The sequence below is a fragment of the Anabrus simplex genome, chromosome 6 (assembly GCF_040414725.1).
Source record: "Anabrus simplex isolate iqAnaSimp1 chromosome 6, ASM4041472v1, whole genome shotgun sequence".
Taxonomy (NCBI): domain Eukaryota; kingdom Metazoa; phylum Arthropoda; class Insecta; order Orthoptera; family Tettigoniidae; genus Anabrus; species Anabrus simplex.
Genome location: NC_090270.1, coordinates 191,194,856 through 191,216,547, shown reverse-complemented (window position 1 = coordinate 191,216,547; position 21,692 = coordinate 191,194,856). Strand labels below are relative to the sequence as shown.

The 21,692-nt window shown below is 39.8% G+C and overlaps 1 protein-coding gene across 6 annotated transcripts in view; it reads right to left on the bottom strand.

The window, feature by feature from the left end:
* The window catches only part of LOC136876294 (juvenile hormone esterase), a 533,707-nt gene that overhangs the window by 80,507 nt on the left and 431,508 nt on the right, over window positions 1-21,692 (bottom strand). For all 6 annotated transcript variants that reach the window (XM_068228365.1, XM_068228363.1, XM_067150121.2 and 3 more), the window contains 2 exons: window positions 20,821-21,036; window positions 5,360-5,503 (listed from right to left, as the gene is read on the bottom strand). In XM_068228365.1, the coding sequence (XP_068084466.1) occupies window positions 5,360-5,503; window positions 20,821-21,036 (360 nt within the window). The remainder of the gene's footprint in view (window positions 1-5,359; window positions 5,504-20,820; window positions 21,037-21,692) is intronic.

Sequence of the window (21,692 nt, the reverse complement as noted above, 5' to 3'; positions counted from 1 at the left end):
TTACAGTGCAAGACAAACACATGGAAGATGGAACAGATGGAGTTCTACATCGGATCACTTTCGACTGTAAATGACCTAGCGGCAGCTCTCACACAAGTTGGGTCAGTTAGGTCAGAGCATTTGCATGGAGCAAGTGGTGACAGCTGACCAATAATCGTAAACTGTTAGGGCAGGTCCTTATTCAGCAGGGTCTTATAACGACGATGGCGACGGTGACGAGGACGACGACGGTGACGACGACGACGACGACGAAAAGAGGATCACGCCCTGTCAACAATTACAGAGGTTTGAGAAGAACTGTGTAATCAGAATTTGTGAGGAAGGATTTTCTCAAGAAAATGTTGCTACACTATTAAACCGAAGTGCTGTTATATTCCATTGGCATGGTAATAATTATCATGACTATGTAAAGTTGCACACACTCGTAGATGTAACACAGTGCTCCGCAAGATTACACCAGAGAAAGGGTTTTGGATCATCGTTTGGACAACGTTTGGGACGATGGAGCAAGAACTACCTCACGTTTCACAAGACTATGATTTATCGACTGTCTGAATTTGGATTATGCTACTATGCCCTTGTAATATGCACCTAGATTTTGTTTTTGCACCGGATGAATTTGGAGTGCTCCTGAACGACGCTGATATAGTAGTCTCATTGAAAATAGATCTTGGAATGTAATGCAACACCACCTGTTAGGTGTACGTGGAAGTAGGAATGCAATCTCAGGACATTCCAGCTTTGTGACAGAGCTCGTGGTTCTGGAACGGGTCTCTTGAGCTATCTGAGAACCCATAATCGGCAACACTACAGCATTCGGAAGGCAATTGTTACATACTCGCTAATGAGTGAATGCCTGTCTGTTAGGACATAGGCTCTGAGCCTAGGTGGATCTTCAAATAGCACCGGAAACAGCAAAAACCGATGGAGTCGCCAAAACGAGGCGTACTATTTAACAAGAGGAGTGATGTACTTTGCTATTAATCCCCTCACCGTACGGGAAAGTGCCATTGCAGGGCCACTACGGACTCTATGAGCAGGCTGCCATTAGGCACATTTATGAACACTTTTCACACCTGATAATATTAATCAACAGCTACATTTTCGTATATGAGTTTTCACTGAGGTTTTGAGTAAAATGGTTGCGTATATTTAATTAACCCCAAACGTCTTTGCGTTGTTCCCGCACTTGTCGGCACATCCGTCTCCATTTGGCCCAACCCAGGGTATCCTCATGACGACGGCCACATACCGTAGTCCATGTCCGCCCTGATACGATCCATCCACCGCTTCTTGGGTCCACCACACGGTCTCCATTCACCAGGGTCAAGGTGCATGACTGTCCATTCCAGTGAGTGGTAATTGGTGCATACCATGTGTCCATACCATCTAAGCCTGACTTCCCGCAGTTTCGCCCTAATTGGCGCAACTCCCATCCTTTGTCAAACTTCATTGTTGATGGCATGGTAAAATCGCGTTTGTCCAAGACACCACCGGAGCATTCCCATTTCCATCACGTGCAGAACCTGTTGCTGGCCAACATTCTGACACATAGAGGGTGACTGGGCGCACCCCATTTCTGTACAGCTTCGATTTAAGGCGTAGGGGCATCCGTCAATCACACAGGACCCCAGTTACTTAGCGCGACTTCATCCAGGCACGTACACGAGCATTCGGAACACTGTCGCCGTCATTGCATATAAGAAAGCCGAGGTACTTGAAATGTTCCACTTTCTTCAGATCGTCTCCACCGAGTTTGATGGTTCCATAGGTTTGTCAAACACAGTCCATCTATTTAGGCGAAGTATGAATTGGTTGAGCCAGTCATTCCAATGTCGTATTTGCCGTTTGAGGTTCTTGCGTTGTGCGTTTGCCAAGAAGACGTCGTTGGCATAGAGGAGCGTCCATGAATGAAGTGACTGGGGGTCAGATGTTACTATGTCCATGCATTGAACATTTCATAACATTCAGACGCATTAGTAGTGTTCTGAATGTCAATGCTCAGAACCACCCAAACCTCAGCCAGCAGCTTCCATTATCACAGTTATGGACGAGACCAGAACTTCGGTGGAAGCTAAATTTTGCTTTGACCTGCGTCAAGAGGCAGATGTGAAAGTACTGTACTCATCGAGAAATGGCAACAGGTGGTGTGAATGCCTATGATGATATTGATTACTGTTCCTTCTGTGGTTGCACCTTTACATCTGTTCAACTAAAATGAGGATATTTAGATCGATAGTATTCTCAGTATTCGCTTACAATCTGAAAAATAGGACTATTCATGCTGCAGATTTGAAGAAAATTGACACCTCTGAAAGGCAATGTAGGAAAAAGTTGCTCTAGATATTATTTTGGACAGCATTTCGCACTAACATGTTTATTTTGTAAGATATTAAAATTAAAACCAGACTGTTGACGATATGTGAATTCTCCAGTTTTCGATCGCATCACCCAAGTTGAAGAGGAGACCTTGGAGAAACTTATGGTCAAGTGAAATGTCTGTGGCAAGAGATAACATGGGCGAGCTTCTCAACGCTGGGACATCCCTCTCAGAGGAATTTTATCAGACACAGAATCGGGAATGATGAGGAAAAGTATTAAGCAATTTCCATGGAAGCCATTATCCTTTAAATTATACATATCATAAGTTTCTCAAATAGTAAGATTATAGGGTAATCCTTTGTGAGAGTATTGACAGCTTACAGCTATTTCGAGCTAGGGTCTAAGCTGAATGACATTAGTGAAGAAATAGAATTAAGTATAAATGATGATAAAACAACAAGATTGAGCCAAAGACCCCAAGTTTACAGCATAAACAGCATTAAGTTCAACAAGTAGGCGAATTTAAGTAACTTGGCTGCTGGATTACTGACGTCCTAGATTCCGATATGGAATTTAAATCCCGTTCAGAAATAGCTAGAACCACATTTAACATAATGAAATCTTTGTTACGCATTGATGCTCTGAATTGAAATCCGACAGGGCATGGTAAAATATGTAGTCCACCTTGCTCTATGATGTTGAGACATGGACTCTGAAACAGCGTACAGGAAGTTAGAAGCTTTCAAAATCTGGCTACACAGATGAATGTTAGGTCTCCAGGATTCAACATGCTAACAACGAACAGGTTTTACAACGGACTCATAGTAAAGGAGACAATTAGAATGTGGAGCCTGTACTTCGTGGGATAAACACAAAGTTCTGTAACTTATTCTGAAAGTAAAAATCGAAAGACAGAGGGAGAGTACGAACATCTTTCCGTAGCAATATCAAGAACTCGACTGATATACAGAAAACTAAACAACTGTACCATGCTGCAGGGACCGAGAAATGTTAGCTGCGATGATCGCCAACATTCATTCAGGAGACTAAACATGACAATGATAATAATAATAATAATAATAATAATAATAATAATAATAATCTCGTGTGTTCGTCCCAAGTACACTGCTCTTTTCAGGCACACAGCTCTCCTACTATTCTTACATTTCTGGCAGTACCGAGAATCGAAGTCGAGCCCTCGAGGACGGCAGCTAATAGTGCTATCCGTTACGTTACGGAGGCGGTAATAATAATAATAATAATAATAATAATAATAATAATAATAATAATAATAATAATAATAATTGTACCGGAGGTACACCCGCCCCGTTCATTTAAATTAAGCGCCTTGGAGAATGCTATCTAAAATATAAAACTCGCAACAACTAGCGCAAGAAGTTTGAACATTTCTCAACAGATGTCGCTACTATAAACTTATGTTATGCCCTCTGGTGTGAAGATGAACTATTAAAAGTGTAGAGTAATATTTTATGTTGAAGTTTCCTAAACTGAATAGTTTATTCTTTGTTTTCGGTGTGTTAAAGTTTACAACACTTGTATCTCTTCCCGCTGACTTAAGATGTTAGCCAATAAAAAGTTTTGTATATTCATTTTTCATCCAATCAAAATTTTCTGGTATTTATTTAATTATCCAATCAGAATTAGCGGTGTGTCGGGCTTTATCCCAGAGTTTTCTGGAACTTTCCCATCAGCTATAAAAGCTGGCACTTTTGGGACCAAGTTGTCTTTGTGATCGCTCCAGTCTACAGTGTGTGTGTTAGTAAAGGAGGCGGAGTCCATCTTCGGGACGTCTACCAGCTCAAGGTAATGGCAGATTCAGTATAACCATGTGATAGTCTTCGAATACTAGCTTGAGGGGAATGTTTAAAATCTTTGGTAATGTAACTTCATTTTATAAAAACGTAAAATTCAAACTCGAAATGTAATTTCAAACCAGACGAAAGAACTTATCCGAAATCAGGGAATAGAGAGTGAGGTACCCTCTCGTATTCCTTCTCAACTTGATTTTGAGGTGACTATGGCTTTGTAACTTTTCTCTCTTGTAATTTCTGCAATCTAAATAATTATGTTTCTCCGTCGAGTCACCTCAGTAGCACAGGCTTAGCCTCTGTAACGTCGGGCCATAAGCCCAAATAGGGTTTTATGCATTCAATTGTAAATTTCTAGGAGTGCAAGAATTCGCCTCCTTACTATTTTGATTTTTGGGCCAGTTATTTAACTTTTTTTTTTCAAAAGCCCTGTAGAATGGGTACTTGTTATCCCTGTTTAACTCCATGTTAAAGATATCTTGAGCATTTTTAAGACAGTGAATATGTTTGATTTTGTAAAATGTAGGTTGTACCTTTGATGGGCCTCGAAATTGTGAACTTTCGAAAATAGATTTCCAAGTGTAAATTTATGAAGCAAATACGCTCTTGTTTTTAATTTCAAGGTTGAATGGTGTCTTTGGAAGGCTGGAATGTTATACTGTTAGGAGAGTTGTCTCGTAGGTAATTTGGTGGAGCAAAGGTGCTCTTGTAAGAAAAATTATTGAATGGAGCAGTGGTCGTTCTTGTCACATTGGCAAGGTTGGAGCTTCAAGCTCGTATTGTTAATTAAACAACATTAATTATTCTACGAAATGTTCTATGAATTCATAATATTACTTCTAGAAATCATTGTTGTACCTGAGATTTTGTTATTCGCTTAGCGAATTATTTTTGTTAAAAATTAACATCTGAAAGGAGGAAAGAAAAAAGGGGAAATCAAAAAACTGCCAATTTTAAAGTTTTAAATCAATCTTTCAGTTTCCGTATATCCAAACGCATTCATGCTCGCACTTCCTTCCACCTCTGTAAACTACGGTATCACCGTAACAATAATAATAATAATAATAATAATAATAATAATAATAATAATAATAATAATAATAATAATAATAATAATAATATCTTAAAGTGTTGTCCAAAGTCTTTCTAAGTGATTATATTTAGGTATATAATGCTGTATTCCTTGTCTGCGGTGTCGATGTTCTTACCTTAGGTGTGTACACATTCAGATAGAGGCAGTCCTCTTGGCCTGTGACGGTCGGATTAACTAACAAGTAATTCTTTTGTATACACTCTGGAGCGTCCTTGGAGGCGTCCAGCACTCCTTCCCAAGGACCTGCAGGTTCTGGTGCCTGAGGAGAGAAGATATTTTATTTTAACAAGTTTCTCACAAACTACAGACTATGTCACTATAAAATTATCTTTGTAAATACTCTTATGTTTCACACTACCATTAATATGGACTATGCAAAATTCATTATGAACAAGTTTCTCACTAATTCTATATTATACAATATTAAAACAAGTAAGTTTCTCACTGACTATAATCTATACATAAAGGTGTGATTTTGTCGCATGCGATTCTGAGATATCCTAACGACTCATCTGATTCTGTTTAAGAAATTAGTAATATCGTTTTCGCGAATTACAGCGAAATAAAGGGAAAAGGCCAGATTAAAGCAAAATTTACTTATTCTGCAATAAGCGCGATTTTACAGCGAAATTTTTGAAAAATCACGAGCTTGAAATTGTATTCCAATGTGAATTGTATGTGATGAAAAATGGAAGGCAGAATAAGGATTTCTCAATTCGACGGAAATACCTTTTAAGTTGCAATATTGTAGGAAATACCTTAATGGTATGACCATATGGAATGAAAGAGTCATTTAGTGCGTAATTTTGATTAGCGCTATATTATAGTCCTAATAAAGATCACATAAGGAATAATGAATGATTTATCTATAATTATGGTTTCTATTTATATAACTATCTTGAACATAAATAATTTAAAAAATAGCATGAACGGGACATTTTATGAATAATTTCAGAAACTGATTACAGCAAAATTCAAGAGATGCTTCAAGTCCTATTTCGCAAAATAACACGAAAAAATATTTCCTTTTCGCGAAATCGAACATAAATTATTGCGAAAAATGCATGACTCTATTATACAATATTCTTCATAAGCAAAATTCTCAAAGTGGACTATTTCATATAGTACAGAATATTTGAGATTTGACCTAAATGTGACCTAAGCCGAATTGGTTTTATTATGAGCATATGAGACATTTTGCAAAATTAAAATTTGTCTGCGAATTCACTCCGCATCTGGTGTGATTTTTACACGTTTGGAACTGTTTGAAGTCCAACACACCAGACATTCAATTTTTATTTGTCTATGCGTGTCTGTCTTATAAAGCTTATTACAGAATAATTGCTGGACATTGTATTAAGAATTTACCAACTCAAGGTAACTTCCTTTTTAAATTTTTACAATTTTGATTTACATCTCAGACACATATATGTCTTATGATGATGGGATAGGAGTATAAAGGAAGCGACTGTGACCATGGTTAAGGTACAGCCTGATGTGACAATAGGAAACCACAGACATCCATCTTCATGGTTGCCGACAGGGTGGGTCGAACTCACTACCTCCCGAATCTAAGCTGACAGCTACGTGATTAGCTCCTTTAGATACATTTTTTAAGAACTTCCGACATTCTTGATATCGCTCCCCATAACTTATGTGTGTGTGGAGAATATGTTTAACAGTGTTAATCTGTGGTCACAATACTACAATAATTATGTAAGGAGAATTATTGGGCTAGGTTTAGAAGGCCTTGAAATGTATTTTTCCTTTCCTTTCTCTGGAATGAATGTGAATAGAATCGAATAGAGCAGTATCGGGGTTGCGGCCACAAGTTTTGACGTAGAACACGCACCACGCGATTTGGACTGTCGAAAGAAATTATTTTATTAGCATGGAAATTGTCCCCATCATTTCCGTAGTAAATATCGCCGCTGCGCCTCGAAATACAGTATTACGTGACAATGTTTAGGGGAAAAATACTGACCCGCAGCACATGCATCACTTGGAGACGATTTTTTTTTTTTTTTAAACAATTTGATTTACGCCACACTGACACAGATAGGTCTTATTGTGACGATGGGATAGGAAAGTGATAGAAGTGGGAAGGAAGCGTCCGTGGCCTTAATTAAAGTACAGCCCCAGCATTTGGCCCCTGTGAAAATGGGAAACCACGGAAAACTATCTTCAGGGCTGCCTTTAGTGGGGTTTGAACTCACTCTCTCCCGAATACAAGCTGATAGCTACAGTTCGCGAAAATTTTAGTGATACCAGGTTTTACGGAGCTGAGGAGTAAGGAGGGAGCTCCGCCGGTTCCGGTAATGCTGCCAACTAAATGGAAATGAAATCTGAATTGAATCGAATCGATGGTAAGATCGATCGATATGAATTTTCTAAACCTTTATTATCTTAAGCCAACAAGTGTGTCACACACACATTATATAACATTTCTCGATGCGAATCTTGTTCCTAGCATGAATTCTGTATTTAGGCTTTGCTGTGTAAACAACGACAGTAGTAGTTCGTAAAGTGTACGCCTGATGTCTCACGGCGATGCATAATCGATTCATAGTTTGTGTTTCAAAAGTTGCCATTTCGTGTCTCGAAGAAAACCGAGGTCTACCGATTCAGCACTAGGGAGCCCAGGTATCACTAAAAGTTACGCGTACTGTATGTGACCCGAACCACACAGCCACTTGTTCGATCGAACGAAAATTCGTTGATGTAGTACATGATTACAGAACCTTTCTGGTTCAGAGTTCTAAGCTGAAATATTATCACACAGCAGTTTTCCTAGGCGCAACGGCGATATGCTCTACTGGGGCTCCCGGTTACTCTTTTCGCAATCGGCATTGGTGATTTTGGACTTTTTGGAATATTGTGACAAATGTTTCTACCCTCTCGAATTCGTTTTCTATAAGTTTGAGGCAATATTTATATCCATATGTGGCGATATTTTTCAAAATAAGTACATTTTTCATACTTCTTCGCGCCACAAATTTCTTAATTTTTTTTTTGCTCTACGCTTGTAGAGCTCACTGAGATGAATCAAACGACACCACACACAACAAGTCCAGAGCTACACTAATTATTAGCTGCGCGGCATGGCGATATTAGCACATCGAGATGGCGGTGCTATTGCATCACTAGCAATGTAACATTCTTGTTACTAGGTCCCTCAACTTTAGAATGAGAAAGTGAACACTATTGTCACAAGTCTTCTGTAGAAATTATTATTATTATTATTATTATTATTATTATTACTTTTTTACAATTTGTTTTACGTCGCACCGACGCAGATAGGACTTATGGCGACGATGGGATAGGAAAGGCCTAAGAATAGGAAAGAAGTGGCCGTAGCCTTAATTAAGGTACAGCATTTGCCTGGTATGAAAACGGGAAACCACGGAAAACCATCTTGCCGACAGTGGGGTTCGAACCCACTATCTCTCGGATGCAAGCTTACAGCTGCGCTCCCCTAACCGCACGGCCAACTTGCCCGGTTATTTATATTTACATACATCACTTTGCGACACTCGCTGGTTCTAGAACGGTTCTAGAACTGTAGAATTACAGTATTGTACGTCAAAAACACAAGCGAACACACGTAGCATTGTCGTTGCACCGATATTCAGACATGGGACATGAGTTTCCCAGTCTTGTTGTGGAGCATGAATTAACTGGCTTAGCTACAATAGTGGACTGGGATGTTTTCAAGAAAAAATTATGGCTGATAACTCTCGCAGAAAGGAAATAAGACCGATGTTTTACGAGTCAGAGGTAAGAGGGATTTCCTGTCAGTTCGTATGCAGTAATACTGTAGGTCACCATGTTATTTACTCTGGATATTTACACTAGTCAGTTGATGGTGCAGCAAGTCTCGTATGTGTGATAAGAGTGAGGGTGTTGAAATAGTGTTTCTTATTAGACTATACTTAAGCAAGTCGAAGATACTCACAGTAACATTTATGGTCTTTGGTTTCACAGCCCATCTGCTCCAAAATTGAACTAAAATAGTTAAAGATTATTTGATTTGCGTACACATTGGTATCAAAAAGCAAGCAAGCTTGTAGTTTTACGATACTATTGATATCGTGTTTATAACAACAGGACCTCCAGTTTTACGTAAAATTGAAACTGTGAGGATGCGACTTTCATTTTAAAATATCTCACATAAATTGAGTGGGATTCGCACCACAGTTCTGTTGGGGAAAAGCCAGTGGCGAAATTACTCTATCATGATCCCAATTGATATTTAAAACATCCACCAAATCACTGTAAAAATCAATATTTTAATACATAGCGCCGACTTATGTTTTAGTTCGCCGAATAATAATAATAATAATAATAATAATCTATATAAATAAAGTTGCAAGGGGTACTCTGTAAGCAATTTCGTTTGTTTTGACAATTTTTCAGATATTTATCCGTTTTAGGTCAATTCAAGACCGTATCAGTGGTTTTTATTTTTCGTGTGTTTGTTCCACCATCACGGCAAAACGGCTGGATAGATCTCGACCAAACTTCATATTTAGAGTATACTCATCCTGGGGAAGATTTTGATATACATATGACACGGGGGGGGGGGTTATAGGAATACCGGAAAAGTTTTCTTCTATTTTCTCTTATAATATTGGTTTTCTGTAAAATCCGTGGACTATATCTGAAACATCCCTTTATTGTAAACAACTTCTTATGTACATAATGTCGCTTAATCTTCACATGACGGAGAAAATCACTGCATTCTGCGAGTCTCATGCTCTGCATTGAGTGACCGACTGACCGACAACGAACCTACCATGGCAACGTCTCCGATTGCTTGTCAGCAGGGAAGTAACGTATAGTCATATTCGTCATCATTCCTGTAAACTCTTGGTTGTTCCTTGGGTAGAAAGCAAGAGAGACGTCCATCGACCATTCTGCGGTATACTGGTGGAATACCGTTGGAGGTTACAATTGTCCTCATATAGCACTAAGCAGCGCTGTTAATATTTGAATAGTACCGCGGAGAGTAGCCCAATTATTTTACACCGTAAGATGTTTTCTGGCCTTTTGCTACAATTGTTACTGTGTTTCTATTCTTCTTCTGTTTTCCGCTTTAATTTCTCCGCTCTGCCTTACCTCTTTAGGCTTAAGTAATAAAACCATAAGTATTCTGTTTACCTCAGAATCCCTGCGCCTAAATTTCTCCTCTCTTACCGCCTTCTTATATCCGTAACTCATACCATCACAATTTATTGAGGAACATTTTATTTTCCAATATATCCACTCGGTATTTACACATTTATCCTGTCCGGCTGTCCTCAGTTATAATCGTATTTTCTATTAATTCCAACTTTTCAAACTGTATTACTTTCTTCCTTAATTACGCCGTATGTATTCGAGGGCTAATCCCTAAACCTGGACACTATTTTCTTTGAGGAAGAATTCCAAGCTCTTCAAATGTATAACTTTTGGCGCCGGAAAATATAGAAATATGTATAGAATTTTAATGATGTTGCAGACCTATTGGTGGCTAAACGGTAAGTCGTATTAAAAAACAGAAAGCACAATCGCCGTTCAATTTGGAGAGATGTACAACTTTCGCCCTATGACTTAATGTCATGTCTCGATTGTTGATACGTTAGATAGCGCTGCATTTATCGAATATATACAAATCTCTCTAACTCGATTGTGACTGACTTTAAGAAAAGGGGCCTGTCTTTATAATGAAAACTCTCCATCTCTATTGTGAATGGCAGTAGCCAAGTGAACCTGCCGTTACAGTAGAAACTCTCGAACTCGATTGTGATTGGCAGTAGGAAATGTGGCCTGCCATTATCCTCAAAACTTCCCCAATGCCTACCTTACATCGGAAACAACGCATGGCGTTCTCCCAGTTTTGTTTCTCGGATAGCGTTAAGAGACATACAATTTAATATAATCGTATTCACTGCCTTTACAATACATTACGGAGAAATCCATATACAATGTAGAATACCGTAGCGAAGCACGAGTACATTTGCTAATAATAATAATAATAATAATAATAATAATAATAATAATAATAATAATAATAATAATAATAATAATAATATTGGATCGATGCATAAGTTCGCGCGGTTCTTATATTTTATATTATTTTATTTTACTGTCACGCACTGTAACTCACGATCACAATCCCTCAGTGATGTATTTACCTCCACTCTCTATGACCTGCCAACGTTCATGTAGCAGTTGAATGCCTCGCCTGTAGAACTGTTTTTGGTTTTGACTGGAAGAAATCTATTAGCCATTGGTCAAGAGAAGCTTCGTCAAGAAACACTTGTCCCTGAATGTGGTTAGAAAGAGAGCAGAAAAGATTGAAAAGATGGAATACGGAGGATGAGGAAGAGGTTCCCAGCCAAGTTCAGCAAGCACACCTTTGGTCAATTGTGCTGTATGCGGACGAGCGTTATCATGGAGCAATTAGACTGGTTGTTGTCTTTGGCTTTTGTTGTCAATAGCAACGGCAAGCCCTCTTAGCTGGTCACTATACACAGCAGAGGTAATCGTTACGTTTTTCGGAAGAAGTTCATGCTGAAGAATGCCATCCTTGTTCCACCGAACACACATGATTTTCTGTGGATGGAGTTGCAGCGGGGAGTTAATTCTTTCTTTTTTTTGATGGGCTGAGCCACTCTTTCCTCTTCTTCATGTTGACATACAGGCACCATTTCTCATCACCGGTGACAATGTTCGAAAGGAATGCTTCGTGCCTATCACAAGCCAACCGGTGCCGGGCAAGCAATGACGAATATATGTTTACTCGTTGATTTTTGTTACTGTGACTTAGCACATGTGGTACCCATATAACCAATTTCTGTACCTTACCCATCAAATTCAAATGGCGTTCAATAGTTGACTGACCATATTTAAAACATTGCGCCATTTCCCGCGTTGTTTGACGAGGATTCTCATGAAGCAACTCATTCAAGCGATTTTCGTGAAAATCTGAAGGTCTTCCAGAACGAACCACACTAATACTTCCAACAGTTTACTTGATCTGATAGTAACAAACAATCCCAACAAAAATGACGGCACATGTACAACTACTTCTTCCGGAAATTGTTGATCATGTTTCTGTATATCTTGCATATTTACTCAAAAATATATAAAAATAAACCGAAAAATGCCACTTTCAAGTATTTCAACAATATAAAGATGGATGCCCTCATCGTAGATACTCTTTCTACGCCATGGTACACTATTTAGCCTCTGAATTTTGTTGATGATGAAGCTCATCACTTTAGTTACCTTCTGCTTTCACTGTGTGATAGACACGCCCTTTGAAAACAGCACGGGCCACTCCCCTACAGCTCCTTGGCTAGACTAATACATACGTGAACGGGTGACTCCATAGAGATAGGGCATATACATTTTCCGTAAAGGTAGTTCAACTATAAATTCTGAGTCTTACGGAATATATTGCATTTTTTTTTACAAAGTGCACCAAAATCATTAAAACAGTTAATTTCAAAACCCACTTAAGTCAAACCAATATTCTTGAATTCATGGTTTAATATTGATTCCTGCGCAATATGGAATGATCTTAATTCATGAAGCAGGATGCTACCCTTCTTTGTTACACAAAATGAACATACATCAGATTGATGGTAGAATGAGTTCTTGGATCCGGGTACTTACAGGGGTTAGACAAGGCTGTAATCTTTCCCCGTTGCTGTTCGTAGTTTACATGGATCATCTGCTGAAAGGTATAAAATATCAGGGAGGGATTCAGTTAGGTGGAAATGAAGTAAGCAGTCTGGCCTATGCTGACGACTTGGTATTAATGACAGAATGTACAGAAAGCCTGCATGCAGTCTAATATCTTGGAACTTGAAAATAGGTGCAATGAGTCTGGTATGAAAATTAGCCTCTCAAAGACTAAATTGATGTCAGTAGGTAAGAAATTCAACAGAATTGAATGTCAGATTGGTGATACAAAGCTAGAACAGGTTGATAATTTCAAGTATTTAGGTTGTGTGTTCTCCCAGGATGGTAATATAGTAAGTGAGATTGAATCAAGGTGTAGTAAAGCTAATGCATTGAGCTCGCAGTTGGGATCAACAGTATTCTGTAAGAAGGAAGTCAGCTCCCAGACGAAACTATCTTTACATGGGTCTGTTTTAAGACCAACTTTGCTTTACGGGAGCGAAATCTGGGTGGACTCAGGATATCTTATTCATAAGTTGGAAGTAACAGACGTGAAAGTAGCGAGAATGATTGCTGGTACAAACAGGTGGTAACAATGGCTGGAGGGTACTCGGAATGAGGAGATAAAGGCTAATTTAGGAATGAGCTCGATGGATGAAGCTGTACGCATAGACCGGTTTCGTTGGTAAATATGAACGTGCAGTTTTCCCTACCCCTCTTGAATAATGTGACTCAAGAGCTTTAAACTTTTCGATGCGATTTACAATGCTTCGTGTGATAGCAACGTCTGATTCGTGAACCACCTCTCTTTTCTTGACATAGGACACCTTGACCGATCTGCCGGAGTTTCCTCAAACCCTTCAGTCTATCCAGTGTGATGCTTGTTATTGACAGAAAAGGCTTCAGACAGATGGGAACTTGCAATCCATTTCCTTTTTTGTATATTGTACCTTACCACTGCTTGATCTCTTGCATTCTGCACCATGGGTCGTAGTTGCTTTTTTCTTAATTCTGATGAACCTCAATAAAAAGTTGTCTTGTTCAATCTTCGATTTATTGCTGTATATTTCATTGAAAAGTATTTGATGTCATCGGAAGTTAAACCATGATCATGATGGCAATTCAGTCTTGGAGGACGATGGAATTCTTTACTGTTCCTGGCTATTTGCTTTTTCGTCCTTTCCCACCCACTTTTATCACTCGTTCCTGTTCGTTTTCTTCCCCTTTGACTTTCACGCCACAACACTTATCACCCATTTTACTCTACTGAGACAGCGGTAAGCACAAACAACCAGTCCTTTCTGTTTCACTGTTGAGATTTACAGTCATTGTTTGAACGGCTTTATCACTGTTAAACCTGCTTCTCCCTACAAAACTCAAAAATTCAAATATCATTCCATATTGCGCAGGAATCAATATTAAACCATGAATTCAAGACTATTGATTTGACTTAAGTGGGTTTTGGAATTAACTGTTTTAATGACTTTGGTGCACTTTGTAAAAAAGTGCAATATCTCAAATCTTATTATAACTAGACTTAAATGAGTTTTGCATGTTATTGTAGTTCGGTAGGTGTATCTCATGCCATCTACACATTTCAGCACAAAAACAAAACATAAAAATGACTTAGGTGGAGTTTGCAAGAAAGCTCCTCAATGTAATCAATAAATATCAGTCGAGATTTCGTCTTAATCACAGTACAATAGTGCTGGAGATAGTTACGGATAATTGTCAGCTGACAATTTTAATACAATTAGATCTGCCTAAAGCCTTCGGCTGCGTGGATTAAGACATACTTCTGATGAACTTAGAATCATTGAACTTTTCGTAATATCGTGGATCACATACTTTCTATCAGATCGTAATGTGTTTACATCGCGGAAGGAACATTATCATGCAAGCAGGTTGAGACAAGGGCGCCTTAGGGTTCTATAATTTCTCCTCTTCTCTTTACCTCCTATGTCAACGACATTTCAAAACTGTAAATATAATGTATACGCAGACGATATGTAGGTCTATGCTCACACAAAGATAATCGGTTTCGCGAAGCTTTACGTAATGTAAAAATGATTCAAGATCTCACGCGTGTTGAACTGTGGACTAAACAGACTCAAAATCAACCCTGTGAAATCTCAAGCTGTAATGATGGATACATCCAAAACCTATCAATTTCGGAATGTACGAGTAGGGCCTACCTCCTGTATGTATGTTTAGTCCTCAGCCCGAAGGATGGTTGGATCCTCAACAGCTCTGCCATCAGCTGTCATAAATGGCCTAGGCATCACTGAAGAGGCGTACTAGGGAAATGAGGAGTGAGGTAGTTTCCCATTGCTTTCCTCACCGAGCTAGAAGTAGCTATTACATATCAGTCTGCCAAGCCCACTGAAATGCATGCACCAACTGACCCTATGAGCAACATTTTCACACCATTCATAGCAGGGACTGGCTGCACAAGGAATGGCATTACTAGCATCACTCATACCTCAGTCACTTTCATATGGTCAAAGCCAAGGATAAAGCTGAGACAGATCAATGAAAGTAACAATATTGCTCTAGCCCATACCAGAAGACATACCATGAGCTAAATTGGCTTGAACGAAACCAACGCCGTAGCTGTCAATAGAGAGTATATATAATAATGTATGTACATTGTAGTGTTACAAGACATGGTTCGGCAAAATAGCAGACTTAATAGCCTGAGCCACGCCAGGATAATAAAAATCTGTCCATATGTAAAGTTTTCAGCCCTGACTGGACAGAACACGTAACAATTATATTCCAAAGATTATTTTTCTTCATTCACTCACTTTAAATAATGAGATATATACTTCCTTTCAAGGTCAGAAAGCTGTTAGTTCAACAACAAATAATGCCTCTGTTTGACTATTGCGACGACGTGTACAGCAGACTAAGTGACGCCCTCTTTAATAGCTACAGAGAGTTCCGCTTGGTAATGAACATGCAAAAATGTCATCTTGTTACGTGCCAGCCCTGTTGTAACACCCTCCGAAATTTCCTGGAAGGGATGAATAAGCCAGGCCGGAGACCTCCCAGCCGGCCTGAGGATATGCCGCGGTCTCTCCATCTATTGTGCTTTCATCTGGTTTCTCCGAGTGCCTTCTAGAAGACGAAACGAGAATGTTCCTTCTCTAACCAAACCCCGAAGATTCTAGAACCCCATCACCCGCTATATAAAAGGAGGCTAGCCGAGAACGAAGGGAGCCGTTGTTGTTGTTGTTGTTGTTGTTGGTTGTTGTGGTGGTGGTGTCGAGAGTGTGGAGGTTGCCCCATCAGAGTCATTGTCAGAGTATCATCGTGTTGGAGTACTGTATGTGTACCGACGTGGAGTCCGGCTCCATGGCTAAATTATTAGCGTGCTGGCCTGTGGTCACAGGCGTCCTGGGTTCGATTCCCGGCAAGATCGTGAATTTTAACCATCATTGGTTAATTTCGCTGGCACAGGGCTGGGTGTATGTATCGTCTTCATAGTCATTTCATCCTCATTACGACGCGTAGGTCGCTTATGGGAGTCAAATCAAAAGACCTGCACCTGGCGAGCCAAACTTGTCCTCGACCACTCCCGGCATTAAAAAAAAAAAAAAAAAAAAGCCATACGCCATTTCATTTCACCCACGTGGAAACAGTGTGTGGAACAGTTGGTGTGAGTGGAGTTGGAGCAGTGTGGTGGTGGTGTTGTTGTTGTTGTTGTTGTTGTTGTTGTGAGGAGTGTGCCTCGTGTAACAGAGTCTACGCTGGGCCGGGTGACAAACAACTGGCGGTGCATAGTACTCGACGATGAAGTAATATTTGCAAATGTTTTGTAGTTGGAAAATGAGAATGTTAAGGGATACAATGTTATGTATAAAGTTAAAAATTACCAACAGTTTAATATCTAAATGGAGCTGTTCATTAACACAGGCCCTGCCGTGTACGGATAGCGTGCTTGCTTTCTTACTAATAAGCTCCGAATTCGAGATTTCAATATTTTTGGGGTGGGGCTGAAACGGCTTTAACGCATCCTTGTGAGAGAAAATCTCTGATACGAGAGGCACGGACCAGGTTGAAAAAAACCACGCAATATGGCTGACGATGTTTTACGCTGATCACGTGATACCTGAACATCTGCATGTCATTTACACTAGGCGACGCTGTGCATGCCCTGAAACTACGGCACCAAACAACATAATGGTGTGAAAATGGAAAATCATCTTTAGGGCTGCCGACAGTGCGGTTCGAACCCACTATCTCCGTAATACAAGCTCACAGCTGCGTGGCCCTAAACTCACGTCCAACTCGCTCGGTATGAACTATGACAAAGAACAATTAGATTTGATTGAAGAGAATTTCCGAAAGTACAAACAGTACAAAAATAAACTTCTAAATGACGAACAATCAGAACAGTACAAGTTGACTTGTACTCTTGTAGGCCTACTCTTTTTTTTTTTGACTTGTAGCCTACTGTTATTGCATCCCATCACAGATTTGAGACATTACAAAACTGTAATCCTTCCAGCAGCTTTAAATGCAACAAAGTGTTTAAATTCTTCCTCAGATAGAAGAATGAGCAAAACAGAAAACAAAAGGAAAATTATGGAATCTATCTGGGAGAATGGCATATACAAATTGTTCTGTACACAGAACAGCAGAAAAAATAGGCCATGCTTTCATAAAAGGAATGTTACGATTATAGTTATCTCACTCCTATCTAGGTTGAACGCTGGACATGAGAGCAGGCAAACAGCCGGCACTCCAATGAGAACTTGTATATACATATGTTATTAATAACCTTAGTTTTAGATCTGCAGTGACAAGTGTGTTCAAACAACACCGCATAGAGGGACATCGACAGGAGGAAGAAGATAGCCCCTTGCATGCAAGGCTTGGCTCTAATTCCCCTCTCTCCAAAAGGAGACTTGGCACCAGGGACTGCTGGCTGCTGGACAATGGGACGAACTTGTGGCCCAAAGCCCAGACGCTAGCAGACCCGAGCCGACCCGGCAGTGACAAGAAGGACTGATCCCCATAATAACAAAAATTGCAAGGAAATGGTTATGATTGCATGACACCTATTCCTAACTAACACAACCTCTGGACTTTATCCAGCCCACATCCTTGCATGTGCTATCACAAGATGTCAGGTTTTACATGTAGGCTCTTTCTTCTTTCTGCCTATGTGGTTTTTCCCTGACCCTTCAATACCATACTTCAACACCATATACCAAACACAAACTCTTGCCGTGGTAGCGAGTCTGACTCGGAAACCGGCAGATACTCCTTGTATCACCTCCCACTCCTCCCTGCTATCTCTTTCTTCTTCTTAGAAATAATAGCATGTCGGAGGCCATGTAGATTGAGTCGATGGTCGCGCTGGGGGAGCGGGCTTCGGGGCCCCCCCCGAAAAAAAAAAAGTTACGATTATTCGGTTACCTGCACAGAATGGCAAAAGACAGATTTACAAAACACATTTTTGAACACTATCCACATAAAAAAATCTAAAGCAGTATTTTTCAAAGAATTCGAAGAAAATTTGGAACTACTCAAGATTGAAAGGAACAAATTGCGAATAGGAAATAATTTAGGAAATCAATATCGGATGACAAATTTCCAGAAAAAGCCAAGGAGAAATCGGACTGTAAATTGACGGAAGATAGAAAACAACAACAACAACAACGATAAAGTATGAAGAAGAAGTTTTGGGAAGGCAAGGAGAAAAAAAACTGTTTCATGTGGTCATGATATATAGCCTAACGGAATGAATGAAAATTAATTGAATGTAGTAGTAGTAGTAGTAGTAGTAGTAGTAGTAGTAGTAGTAGTAATTAATTTATTTCATCGATCCCCGAAAACACTTCTTTCAAATGTAGCTTGAACTTAATAAATGTTAAAAATGTAGTTCAGATTGAATAAAGTATTCACTGAGGTATTTTATTAGAGCATTATGCATAATGAATGACAAAATGCTATGTGATTATGTGATTGAAACAAAGGTCAACAATCTTACTGGAACAGTGTTCTAATTATGGTATTTTAACTAAACGGAATATTTCCAACAATGTTACAGGGAAATTCCTCGTACATGTCGAAAGGAATTTCATACTGTATACCATCTCACTCTCCGAATATCTGCCTACGTCTTTGGGAGCGAGATTTTGTAACAGTAATACAGTAGACCTTGGTTAATTCGAATGAAGGGACCAAGAAGTAATTCGAATGAACCATGAATTCGAATTAAACAGCCGGGCTGAGTAGCTCAGCCGGTAGAGCGCTGGCCTTCTGACTCCAAGTTGGCAGGTTCGATCCTGGCTCAGTCCGGTTTGAAGGGGCTCAAATACTCCAGTCTCGTGTAGGTAGATATGGCGGCACGTAGAACAACTTACATGGGGCAAGATTTCGGCAGCTCGGCATCTCCGAAAATTGTAAGTAGTTACTGGGACGTAAAATCTATAGCATTACACGAATTAAACAATATCGTACGCCATACGTATCAGAATCTCTAATTCCAGACGATCCCTATGCATTCTAAACGAGCAGCCAGTCTCATTTCATTTCATCTGCTGACAAACAGCTCCACGTGGATTTTTGTGTTTAGGTCTGAGGAACGGAATTTTCCGGTTACCGAAAATAAAAGTTGGCCACCTGGAAGACTATTCAAGGAATAGCCTATAGTCTCAGACGGTCAAGAACTTTAACCTTTTCTTAGTTTCCTAACAACCAGGGGCGAATCCAAGCGGGAGTTACTGGGGGATAGAACCCCTCCCCCTCATGGAATTTTACACACACACACACACACACACACACACACACACACACACACACACACACACACACACACACACACACACACACACACACACACACACACACACACACACACACACCTGACAATAAACAAGTGAAAGTCGACTCATTGAGTTGGCTCTTTTGAACATTCACAGAGATATTTATTATAAAACAAACATATCTTTTGAAACTATTTTCTAAGAAGCCTCGAAAGTTAGATTTTTTATTGTAATTTTTTTGCAAGTTGTTTTACGTCGCACTGACACAGATAGGTCTTATGGCGACGATGGGACAGGAAGGGGCTAGGATTGGGAAGGAAGCGGTCGTGGCCTTAATTAAGGTACAGCCCCAGCATTTGCCTGGTGTGAAAATGGGAAACCACGGAAAACCATCTTCAGGCCTGCCGACAGTGGGGTTCGAACCCACGGATACTGGACACTGGCCGCACTTAAGCGACTGCAGCTATCGAGCTCACTTTTGTTGTAATCTGAACAAGCCGCTCGCTGTAAAACAGTTCACCTTGATCATGTTGTTCTTGTTCTGTATTTTAATGAAGGCTATGATTTGGTAGTGTATCGATACTGCAATCTGAATATAAACATAATTTACTTGTTTTAGTGTCTTTATAATGACACTCCTGCATCTGCGCACCACACACGCACAACCACCTTCATTAGGTACCATCACCGTTTCGTAATCATATCTTAGCCCAATCGGCCGATCCTGGCTACGCTACTCCTAACAATTACAGTTCCGTTTCCAGCATCAGCACTATTCTACACTACTTTTTTCTTCCACCTAGTCATGATCCACAATACTGCAACTTTTAAAAAAATATCAGATTTCTAATATGGTATTCGAATGAAACAATATAATATTTGAATAAAATACAAATATTTAAACGTTGTGTTGTTTAGGAATGTCACGGGAAGTATTCATGAATTCGAATGATTAGCTTACGAATGAACAGGTCAACTGAATCGTAATTTCGCTTGCTATAGTTTAATCATACATTTTTGTTACTAGTACCAATAGAATATCTGCCAAGCGGCGGTTAATCTGTAAAGTAAACCAAACACCGGCTTTGTGTCTGCGAAAAGAGCTGATGAAATTTATCGTACTTACTTGAAATCGCTGACTACCAAGCGGTGGTTTGGCGTAGGGAATGCCCCGGAACGCGTAGAATTTCCTTCCCAATCGGCTCGTCATTGTTGAACCCTTCATGGTGCCTTGTAGAATATCAGCTATCGGTCCTTCCTCTTGGCCTCCTGTTACTCCCACGAGGACTAGTGTGGCAGCTATTGCCAGCATGCCCCCCACCATCGTGATGTAGGTCAGCATCTGGAATACGAATGAAGGGTAGGTCGGTCAGTTTACACTGTTTATATACAGCACTACTGTCACTGGCAGTCTCCTACTACTTCTCTCGGAACCAATAGAAAGCATTTCCTCTCCTTATTCATCAACCAGATTGGTTCACAAGCACAATAAAAACATGTACTTGTTTCAAATTACTTTATGTAAAGTTTTTTTTAGAAGTCATAGTTCTCTCTCCTTTGAGCGTGGCGAATGGAAGATCTAAAGAGATTCACTCACACTTCATATCAATTACAATCAGCCGGCTTGAATGACTCGGAGGTAGAGTTCAAATTGGCGATTTCACTACCGGCTCAGTGAACCTCATATGCGCTGGACGAGATTTATTTCTTGGGCGCCTTGACGAGAATCCAGTGGTAATGCTACTTGGCTTTCACGTCCCGGGGACGTAAAACTATTATTATTATTATTATTATTATTATTATTATTATTATTATTATTATTATTATTATTATTATTATATCGTGCGAAGTAGCCGTGCGTGTTAACGCGTTACGGCTGCGGAGCCAAGCTCTGCATTTGGGAGACGAGTGGGTTCCAAACCCACCGTTCGCTGTCCTGAGAATGATTTTCTGTCGTTTCCCTTTTTCACTTCCAGAATCATGTCGGAAAAGTTCCTG